Genomic DNA, 10,541 nt, shown 5'->3' on the forward strand with positions numbered 1-10,541 from the left:
ATTGACCAAATACTTATTTTCCACTATAATTTGCAAATACATTCTTTAAAAATCTGACAATGTGATTTTCTGGATTATTTTTTTCATTTTGTCTCTCATAGTTGAGATATACCTGTGATAAAAAATGCAGGTATATCTCATCTTTATCTCAAGTTGGAGAACTTGCACAATTGGTGGCTGACTAAATACTTTTTTGCCCCACTGTATGGGAAAGCTTTTTTCATGAGTCCATGAGACACAGTATTTTAATGATAATTAAAATTATACCATTACTGGAAACTTTATTCAAAAAATGTATGTCATTTTGGTGGACCCAAGCTCATCCATGACTTCAGCTTGTGGATGTTACATCATCTAACTGCCATCAGCATTATGTTGGAGCAGCAGCTGGTATAACTCTTCATAACTAATACTGCCATTGCTACATATAACTGGTTCATAATCTGTTACGGCTGTGGGAGAATGAGCAGATGTCTCAGGATTCTTTCACAAAAAGGTTCAAGTCTCTTTCCAACCGTATAGTAATATGAGGAATTTCCATTATTCATTGATAAATTTGTATTAATTCAACTGATGAATTAGCTCATTCAACATAAACATGCTTGCAAAAATTAGACTCTATGGGGTCTTCAACAGACCGAGTATTTGGGGAGTTAGTGTTTGATGCCACAGTATAAACCAGTGAAATTAAAAACACAGTATGGTATTAGTATACTATTGGTACTACCAATTTCTGTAGTTCATAGTAACATTACATAATACAACCTGATCGCAGTTCTTTAAAAAATAATCTAAAACTGTCACTGAAAAAATAATGTTGCTACCATTTGCAAAAAAAAAAAAAAACTTTATTGCTCAGTCTGGATCCATGAATATCAAGAATCAATGACATCAGTTCTTTGGGGAGAAAATGAATATAAAGAAGCATATAAAAATAAGGTGGTGACATCTTAAAACCTATCCTGAAGTGGACAGGAAGCCAGCAGAGCCATGCCAGGACTTGAGAGATATGATCTCTTTGTATCAGTTGAGAGCCAAACAGCAGCATTTCTGGGTAACTCAAGCAAACAAGAGATGACTCTTATAATCCTACACGAACAGAACTAGAATAATCTGTCTGTGTGGTTATAAAAGCATGTGATTCATCCAAAATCATTATAAAATAGAAATTGCTTCACTTTGGCCAACAGGTTTAAATTGGAATAAGCTGCTTTTGACAACAGAACTAATGTGTTTGTTAAATTCAACAAAGGATTTAGCCAAAACCATCCTAACCAAAAATGAACAACTGCTAATAGTGTGTTTTTTTTGTAAAATCTTTATTGGCACAGAGATAGACAAGTTTTTGAGCTGTTTCCGCTCTACATCCTGAAGTCCTCCCATCGATGCAATCCACTTCCGTTCTGGTGGACTAGTTCTGCATTGCTAGCTAGCACTGGCGTTGTGCCGACATAGCACTGACAAAGAAGATATAGCAACTACATGGATATTTCAAAGAAGAAAAGTGGTTCGGGAACGACGTGTGCGGTGGTTGGTTGTAGTAACTCGAGAAAGCACCTGAACGAGTGGTTAGCTGACTACACTGTTAATTATGAAGAAGTTGTCATACACTAACATTGCTACTGGTATTTTGCTACGGCAGTTGGTGGTTTTGGAAATGGGACAAACAATGCCCACCATAGCTACATTAATTGTGTGAGACATCAGCATTAAGGCAGAGCTGCAGGAGGCTATTCCCAGGGCACGTGAAAAGTTCTGCCATTGGTGAGGCAAGTACGTGGTTCCTCCACTCTTCATGAGTCTTAAAGAGTTTCACCTCCCGTGCCGGTTTTGGAGTGGTAGAAGCTGGCTGTGAAGTTGGTGGCGGCTGGTAAAGATCCTTCCTCTTGCGCCGTTTAGAGCGCACATACCTCATCTTCCTCTGACTAGCATTTCTTTTGGACCCAGCATCCGTGCAGAACGGGCAGTCATCAGGGCAGACGAACGGGATTTTCCCCTGTCTCACAGCATCTTCTACCTAGAGAGTAATATAGTTAAAAAAAAAAGTGCATAGATATTATAATGGATTCGCTGCAAACATGTTATGGGGTAAGGGAACTGTCAATTGAATTTGTGCACATAAATCAAATGTGTGCATATTATTCTACAGTTGTGCATGAATAAAAAATTAAACATTTGTTTAAGTCAAATCATACGAATCTGAAAGCGCCCTTTCAGATTCGTATTCACAATGAAGAAAACTCACCCATAAAACGGCAATCTGTATTCAAAATCTTGTAAAGTTGTAACTTTATGAGTGGTATTCGCACAGAGAAAATACACACTACATATTATATGTATGTAGAATAATATGCACACATTTAATTTATGTGCATGAATTCAATTGACAGTTCCCTTACCTCATAACATTTCATATGATATAATACATTTTACACATAGCCTACAATAAATATATAGAACATACAATAATAGAGAAAATATAAATAACATTGGGCTTGCAGAAATCCACTTTATGAAGAAAATGCGTTATTATTATCATCATTGCACACACGTGGCAGATGAGAGTATGTGGTATTAAAACAAATCATTTCATTTTCTTAGAAAACATAATTTCATTCCTTTTCAGAGTATCGTAAAATATACGTTTTTTGTTATTTCTGCTAAGTTGCTCCGGTTATTACTGTGAATAATATACATTTAAAGTGTAAGTGTTAGGTGTAATTGTGCGTCAATCCAGTGGTAATACCTCAGGGCTCCAGTAGGGGGAGTAACGCTCCTCTTCCTCACTCAAACGAGTGAAGGCGAGAGCTGTGTTTGTCTTTTAATACACCGACCTTCCCTCACTATTTTCCACTGTTTAAGGTGATTATTGTACACAAAGCACCATAAACCTAGCGCCACATGTTGTTGATGACTTTTATATTGTATAACTCCGTCATCGTGGGAGGCTGAGCTAAATAATACTATGGTCACCACGTGGCGTCTGACTGTTGCACCATTTTCATGTCTGTAAAGTGTGTAGAAACAGTATTTCATCTGAGAGATTGTCTGTATGGTGCTTAAAAACGTTATTTCATTACAGTAATAAGTTAGTTAATGTGTCAGTTAAAATATGAGTTAAAAGGATAAATGTATTTCATTGAAGTTACAATTCATGTGGTACACTGGTTAAAAATATCATTTACATCATTAAGAAATGGATCAAGAATAATTTAGTTGTTGAAACTGTAGTCCTGAGACTGAGTGTGTTCATACAGAGAATATCTGTGATTTTTGTTGTACTTTGTATAATTATTTACTTAATACAAACGAGTGAAGGAGAGAACCTTCCCTCACTATTTCCCCCTGTTTAAGGGCACAACACACACACTTTGCACTCTAGCCAAGTAGACTGTGATGTAGTTCGGATAGGGATGGGCGGTATGGACTAAAAAATGTATAACGATAATTTCTGGCATTTATCCCGATAAAAATGACGATAAAAAAAATACTAAAATTAACTCCACCTTTGTAACTATAAACCTATCTCATCATCATTTATTTCTTTCAGGCTCATTTCTTTCTTTCTTTCAGGCTCATTTCTTTCTTTCTTTCTTCCTCGCTCATTTCTTTCTTTCTTTCTTTCTTTCTTTCTTCCTCGCTCATTTCTTTCTGGCTCATTTCTTTCTTTCTTTCTTTCTTTCTCGCTCATTTCTTTCTTTTTTTCTTTCTTTCTTTCAGGCTCATTTCTTTCTTTCTTTCTTTCTTTCTTTCAGGCTCATTTCTTTCTTCCTCGCTCATTTCTTTCTTTCTTTCTGGCTCCTTTCTTTCTTTCTGTCTCATTTCTTTCTTTCTGTCTCATTTCTTTCTTTCTTTCTGGCTCATTTCTTTCTTTCTTTCTGGCTCATTTCTTTCTTTCTTTCTGGCTCATTTCTTTCTTTCTGGCTCATTTCTTTCTTTCTTTCAGGCTCATTTCTTTCTTTCTTTCTCGCTCATTTCTTTCTTTCTTTCTTTCTCGCTCATTTCTTTCTTTCTTTCTTTCTCGCTCATTTCTTTCTTTCTTTCTTTCTCGCTCATTTCTTTCTTTTTCTTTCTTTCTGGCTCATTTCTTTCTTTCACCTTCCTTCCTTCCTTCATCGTTTTTACCGCGAGATGCCAATTTCTTACCGTGGGGAATTTTTTTTACGGTATATCGTGAACAGTAAAATATCTCCCATTCCTAAGTTCAGATACCAAAAATAAAGACATAAAAGGTGAAATAATCTTGTTACCTTCAATAGGATCACAAATGAATGTGGACACGTCCTCCCTGGGTCAGCACCACACGAACATCCTGCAGTTCTGACTTCTCCAGCTTCAGTCACCAGCACCCACGCTGTATATTCTTCTTTGTTCACACACTGACTACTAGACTCTACATCTGCTTTCAAAAAAACAAAACCATCATGTTTGTAGGACATGACACAACCCACTTTGTTAGGGTGCACATATAGATATTCCTCAGAGGCTTTCAGATTGTCCATTGCTTTTGCATCTATTTCCTTGGATTGCAGGAAGTAGGAGATGATCTTGCTGGTGGTGATGCAGGGACACGTGGTCACGTCATCCTGCCAGTCCTGCACTGAACTCGGGTGGGGGAGAGTAACGCCAGCTCCGGTCAGAGTGGTGGAACCGTGTTCCCATTGCAAAGACATTGTCGAAATTAAAAGCTCACGGGCAGAGTCTTTGCTTTAGTATCCACGCCGCTGTTTACACCGGAAGACGCTGCGCAAACCCCTTCCGGCGGAAATGACATGCAATGGCGGCGCCCAGGTTTTGGCGCGAAAAACTTGTCTAAACCCCCTCCACCAGGTCAGGGGTTTCGTCCATCATGAGGGACGAAACGATGCCGCGTTCCATTTGTCCTCGGAAGTGGGGATTTCCCAGTTACCAGTTGGATTTTTCAACTGGAACGCCCCTCGAAGTGGCATTTCCCACTGGGAAAGTGGGAGAGTCTTCACCACCCCCGAGTTCACATTCCAAGATGGCTGCCCCGGTTGTAAACGAGAGCTCTGTAAAAATTCGTAGCACTTCATTCTAGTTTTGGACATCAGTCGTATACAAGTATTGTTCGGCATATATATGCTGCTATAATGTAATTTACATTTTTCATGTGGTATATGCGAACTACAAACTTCTTTACCTACTTTGTAACTGGAACGCTGATAACTCGGCTGTGACGTCATTCCCAGTTCCGAGTTCCGACTTCCGAGGTAAATGGAACGCAGCATAATGCCGCGTTCCATTTGTCCTCGGAAGTGGGGATTTCCCAGTTCCCAGTCGGAATTTTCAACTGGAACGCCCCTCGAAGTGGGATTTCCCACTGGAAAGTGGGAGAGTCTTCACCAGTAATAATAATAATTAATATTATAGATCCATGCTTCACCACCCCCGAATTCACATTCCAAGATGGCTGCCCCGGTTGTAAACAGTAGAAGAGAGCTCTGTAAAAATTCGTAGCACTTCATTCTAGTTTTGGTCACACTAAATCAGTCGTATACAAGTATTGTTCGGCATATATATGCTGCTATAGTGTAATTTACATTTTTCATGTGGTATATGCGAACTACAAACTAGTTTACCTACTTTGTAACCAGTACTCGAGTTGTAAAAAAGAAATCAGGGGGGATGGTGGATTTTATCATATGGGGACAAATAATTTGTGCTGATTACAAATAATATAATATATTACAAATAATAGCAGTGACCAAAACACCTGCAGAAATACTACAGGAATGACATAGCAGCAGTTAAATGCAGCCTTCTGTAAGCTTTAAATATCCACTGGACTTACATCTAATACATCAAAACACAAAAATAAAAACAGTTTTCTGAACTTATCAATATGACTCTGTCCTTCACAGGATAAGTAAAATGGATCACTGCAAAAATTCAAAATCTTAACAAGAATATTTGTCTTATTTCTAGTTAAAATGTCTCATTTTAGTAAAAAAATCTCATTACACTTAAAACAAGACTCTTCACTGGAAAAAAAAACAACAATTTTCACCTGTTTCAAGTAGATTTTCACTTAAAATAAGTAGAAAAATCTGCATGTGGAACAGGATTTTATTGCTTGTAATGAGAAGATAAATCTTGTCCCATTGGCAGATTTTTCCTACTTATTTCAAGTGAAAATGTACTTGAAACAGGTGAAAATTGTCAAATAAGTTATTTTTCTGGTGTTATTTTTCTGGTGATGACTCTAAATGTTGAAATAGCAGTAAAAACACATTAATTGATGAAATGACATAAGGGATGGGAAGGAGGGATGGCAGTTTTACAGGGGGGATGATTTGGACCGTTTTTATTTCAGGGGGGGATGCCATCCCCCCTCATCCCCCCTCAAATCGAGTACTGTTTGTAACTGGAACGCTGATAACTCGGCTGTGACGTCATTCCCAGTTCCGAGTTCCGAGGTAAATGGAACGCGGCAGGGAATGAGGGTGCTGATAAATTAGCAAAAATGGCACTGCAAAAGGAAATAACAATACCAGTTCCACTAGGTAAAGGAGAAGGTAAAGCAGTGATAAAGAAGAAAGGAATGGAAATATGGCAGAAAAGGTGGGAAGAAGATCAGAAAGGACAGGGATATCACAAAATACAAAGAATGATACAGAAGGGAGGAAATAGTCATAACAAGACAGACTGGACCACACAGGATTAAATGGCACTTTGTATGTTATGGGAAAAAGGGACAGTGATAAGTGTGAGAACATATTCTAATGTATTGTAACAGGTATGAAATAGAAAGAGAAAGGCTACAAGAAAAAGTCAGAGAGGCAGGACGTGAGTGGAATTTGAGGGGGATACTGGGAACAGAGGGAGAGGGGGTGGAAATCACCAGAAAGGCACTGATTAATTTCTTATAAGACACCAGGCTGATAAATAGAATTTAAAATAGGCTAAATGAAATGATGTTACACACTCTTGTACAGTAGGTGGCGGTATGCTCTTTAAAGTTGTTTGCGACCCGCCAATAAAACCGAGAAGAAGAAGAAGATAAAGCCGTATTGGTTCAGTGCGCATGCGCGCGAAGCTCGTGTAACAACAACGATGTCGACCAGAGCAGCAGGTGGGTGTGGGCGAAATAAAAGTGTTTATCTGCTTTTATCTGCTACCCAAAGCATCCAAATAGTAGGAAGATGATTAAAAACGCAGTTTCTGATACTATAAACCGGAGAAGTGTTTGGTTAATTGATGTTGCATGAATCTATCCATCCTGTTGCTGCTTTACTGCTCGGTGCATTATTGGAAATGTTCATTATGAAATTGAGGCGTCCTGGTTTCATTTATTCTATGAACCAGGAAGGCCCCTCAGATCCTCTGGCTCTTCATTTCTAGCTGTTTCCACAGAGTAGAACTAAAACATTTGGTGATGCTGCTTTTAGCCACTATGCTCCAAAACTGTGGAACAGCCTGTATTACAGTACTACAGCCTGCCGGAGGATCTGAGAGGAGCTGGAAATGTGGACACTTTTAAACGTAGACTAAAAACTCATCTCTTTGGTCTGGCTTTTATGTAGCATCAAATTTTATAGTTTTATTCTGTTTAACATTTTTTTAAAGGTATCTGTTTTATTTATTTATCTATCTCTTATAATGTTTTTATTATTTTTTATTGTTGTGGACTGATTATTTTTTTAGCCTTAATCCTTGAACTTTTATCTTTTTATAAATATTATATATTCTATTGTATGTCAGGGTGCATTGGTCTCCCAGTTTTTATTTTTTGGTCTCCCAGTTTTTATTTATTTGTTTATTATGCTTATTTTTCAGTCAAAATGTCAAAGCACCTTATTTCATGTACCTGGATGAAAGGTGCTATATAAATAAGATTTGATTGATTGATAAGAAACACGTGTGTTTTCAGGCCGAAGAGGGACGAAGCGCAAGAAGGAGGAGGAGGAAGAGGTTAAAGCCGAGGAAGATCAAACTGGTGAGAAGAAGGAAAGAGGAGAGCAGGAGAGCGACCAGGACGGCTTAAGGGTGATTATTGAACACTGGTGAGTACGGACGTAACTCCAGGTACTTAATCACATGTAAAAGTTGTTCAGTCGCAGTCTTGAGTAAATAGATTTTTTGTTGTTTTTTATTTTTTTACTTCTTTTGACACAGGTTATTTTTTAACCTCCTTGGCTTGTTTTGAAATTTGTTTGCAGTTTTTATCTCCTGCCTTCGGCCCACCTAAAGCATAATTAAATATGGTATAGTATATGATTATTATAGTATATGTGATATCCACATGTGACATGTTTTATGAGCTTAACCATATTGTCACAAGTATTTGACTAGAAACTTATAACATAGTGTCTCACTTCTACCATTACTGCTTTCTTGAATTTTAGTTTTCTCTATTCCTTCGTGCAGCTTTAACTTGTAGGGGGACCCCTGAGCAGAAAATGACAAAAAGCGTATTTTTGCAGCTTGAAGTGATAAAATAATGGCAGCATAAGATTGAGATTTGTCCATAGTTGTTTACAAAACACTGTTCACACCAGCAGGAGTGTATGCTGAGTTGCAGTGATGATTGAGATGATTTATTTATATTTATCACTTAAAACTAGAGATGTAAAGAATAGTGGTTCAGTGATAGAAGCACTGCTTTACAGGGACTTGGATTATATTTGTTGCAGTCTGGCAGCACTATGTTGGTTTCTTAAAGTTTCTAAAATGTTCTAAATCTAAAAGTCTGGGCTGCCTGTCAGATAGTTAACATTGTTGTGTAAAAATATTCCAGGTGTGCATTAATAAGTATATTAGTATAGACTTTTTTTCATAAGTGTTTTGTTCATGTACAGCATTTGAGTAAATTTATATATTTACCATATGATAAGCAATCATGCTGATAAATGACTGTGACCCTCCAACTAATTTCATGGTCTATCTCTTAATTCTGACAGTAAAAGCTGACGAGTGTACGGGCGTAATGCTGAGGAGGTGAAATCTGCTCTCCTGGCTGCCCGTCCTGGTCTCGCTGTGGTCCTCAACCCTGAGAAACCACGCAGGAACAGCTTTGAGATCACTCTGCTGGACAAAGGCAATGGTGAGCAGTCTGAGGTGGAAAATGTGAGGAGGAATTACTGCAACATTGTTGGCAAAGACTTGCACTGACAGTTTAAAAATAAAAGAAACCTTGTTGTGGTTGCTAAATCCAGAGGAGCAAATGTGTGTTTTTTTTTTTTTTTCTCGTTTCATTTTTAATAATGGCCATCTTTTAAAAGCACTCCATATCAATGCTGGAGTTGTGGTTGCAGAACTGAATTAAGCATCTTACACTTAGTTTCACTCAAATTTCTCATGACATACGAATAGGAAGTTCATTTTTCTAATGTTAAGACAGTATTATAGAAACAATGTCATCAAGATGCTTACAGGAAGGATAAATTGCATTAATTTAGTTTAAGCATTTCTCTTATGAATATCACAACTCTTGGTTTTTCTCTTGACAGAAACATCTCTGTGGACCGGGATAAAGAAGGGTCCACCTCGTAAGCTGAAGTTTCCTCAACCTGAAGTTGTTGTTGCTGCTCTGCAGGAAGCTGTCAAGGCTGAATAGATCTCCAGTGAAGGTTTGTCAAAACTAAAAGATTAGCTTATGGATGTTAAGGTTTAAGATCTAAGCATGGTTCACTTAAAGAAGCTTTTCCTCTCATGTGCAGTCAAATATCCAGGAGACGTCATCTGTGGAAGCAAAAATGATGAGGAGTGACCAAGGAGAAGCTCTCAGTCCCTCTTCTGATGACTTGAGCTCCAACTGATGATGTATTCTGGGTAGATGGTGACACCCACTGGAGAGTCTATAAACTTTAGTCTTGCGCTTTTAAGTGTTTTCAGTTCTCATTCAAAAGTTAACTGTACTTTTTAATCTGTTTTTGGTAAATAAAGTGTTACTACCTCTTGTGGATGCTGTTTTTTTTTTTTTTTTTTTTTTTAAGATTTTTACATAGATTTAGTAGTTTGAACCCTATATTTTCTCTCCAAAAAACATACTTTTTAATTTCTGTCCATTCCTTCATGTCAGATCTGTTTTTCATCCAAAAAAATTAGATGTTACACTTTTGATTTCAAGAAATTGATATGGTTGAAGTATTGATTGATCTCCAGTTACGCAATGAACTAAATCTTTAAAATGATCCTTGAACAGTTTAAGGTATTTTGATATTTCTCTGTTTACGGTGAAAAAGCTATTAGACAGAGGAAAAACTTTGGTTCATTAAAAGTGAAGAATCAAATCTAAGCTGGATACATGATCTCTTTTCCCTCAAACAACTGCATCAGGAACTGAAATTCACCAAAAACTGATATTACCGCATGGACATGGGAATTTTTTTCAACTTCTGGTCTTGGTGGCGTGAAACTTGGACCATCACACAATTAAGATATCTGCTGTGGTCAGGTGATATGTGAGCTATTGCAAAGATCTTACTTTGACAGTACGAAGGGCAAATGCTTCCTCAAGAAGTACAGTCTGCTCTGTCTTGTAAACATCCTCCAGGTTGTGTTTGTGGGGATTATTTTAA

At 37.6% G+C, this 10,541-nt stretch overlaps 2 protein-coding genes across 2 annotated transcripts; one reads left to right on the top strand and one right to left on the bottom strand.

The window, feature by feature from the left end:
• Positions 1–1,293: 1,293 nt before the first annotated feature.
• Positions 1,294–4,807, bottom strand: LOC133447589 (uncharacterized). Its single transcript, XM_061726302.1, has 2 exons — positions 4,251–4,807; positions 1,294–2,017 (listed from the first exon to the last, which is right to left on the bottom strand). The coding sequence occupies exons 1-2, from the start codon at positions 4,671–4,673 to the stop codon at positions 1,688–1,690; spliced, it is 753 nt and encodes a 250-aa protein (XP_061582286.1). The 5' UTR covers positions 4,674–4,807; the 3' UTR covers positions 1,294–1,687.
• A 2,219-nt stretch (positions 4,808–7,026) lies between these two features.
• On the top strand, positions 7,027–9,923 carry selenoh (selenoprotein H). Its single transcript, XM_061726303.1, has 5 exons — positions 7,027–7,093; positions 7,892–8,024; positions 8,922–9,064; positions 9,471–9,590; positions 9,681–9,923. Exons 1-4 carry the CDS (start codon positions 7,075–7,077, stop codon positions 9,575–9,577), a joined length of 402 nt encoding a protein of 133 aa, XP_061582287.1. The 5' UTR covers positions 7,027–7,074; the 3' UTR covers positions 9,578–9,590; positions 9,681–9,923.
• Positions 9,924–10,541: the final 618 nt, after the last annotated feature.

Source organism: Cololabis saira, chromosome 7 (assembly GCF_033807715.1).
Source record: "Cololabis saira isolate AMF1-May2022 chromosome 7, fColSai1.1, whole genome shotgun sequence".
NCBI lineage: Eukaryota > Metazoa > Chordata > Actinopteri > Beloniformes > Belonidae > Cololabis > Cololabis saira.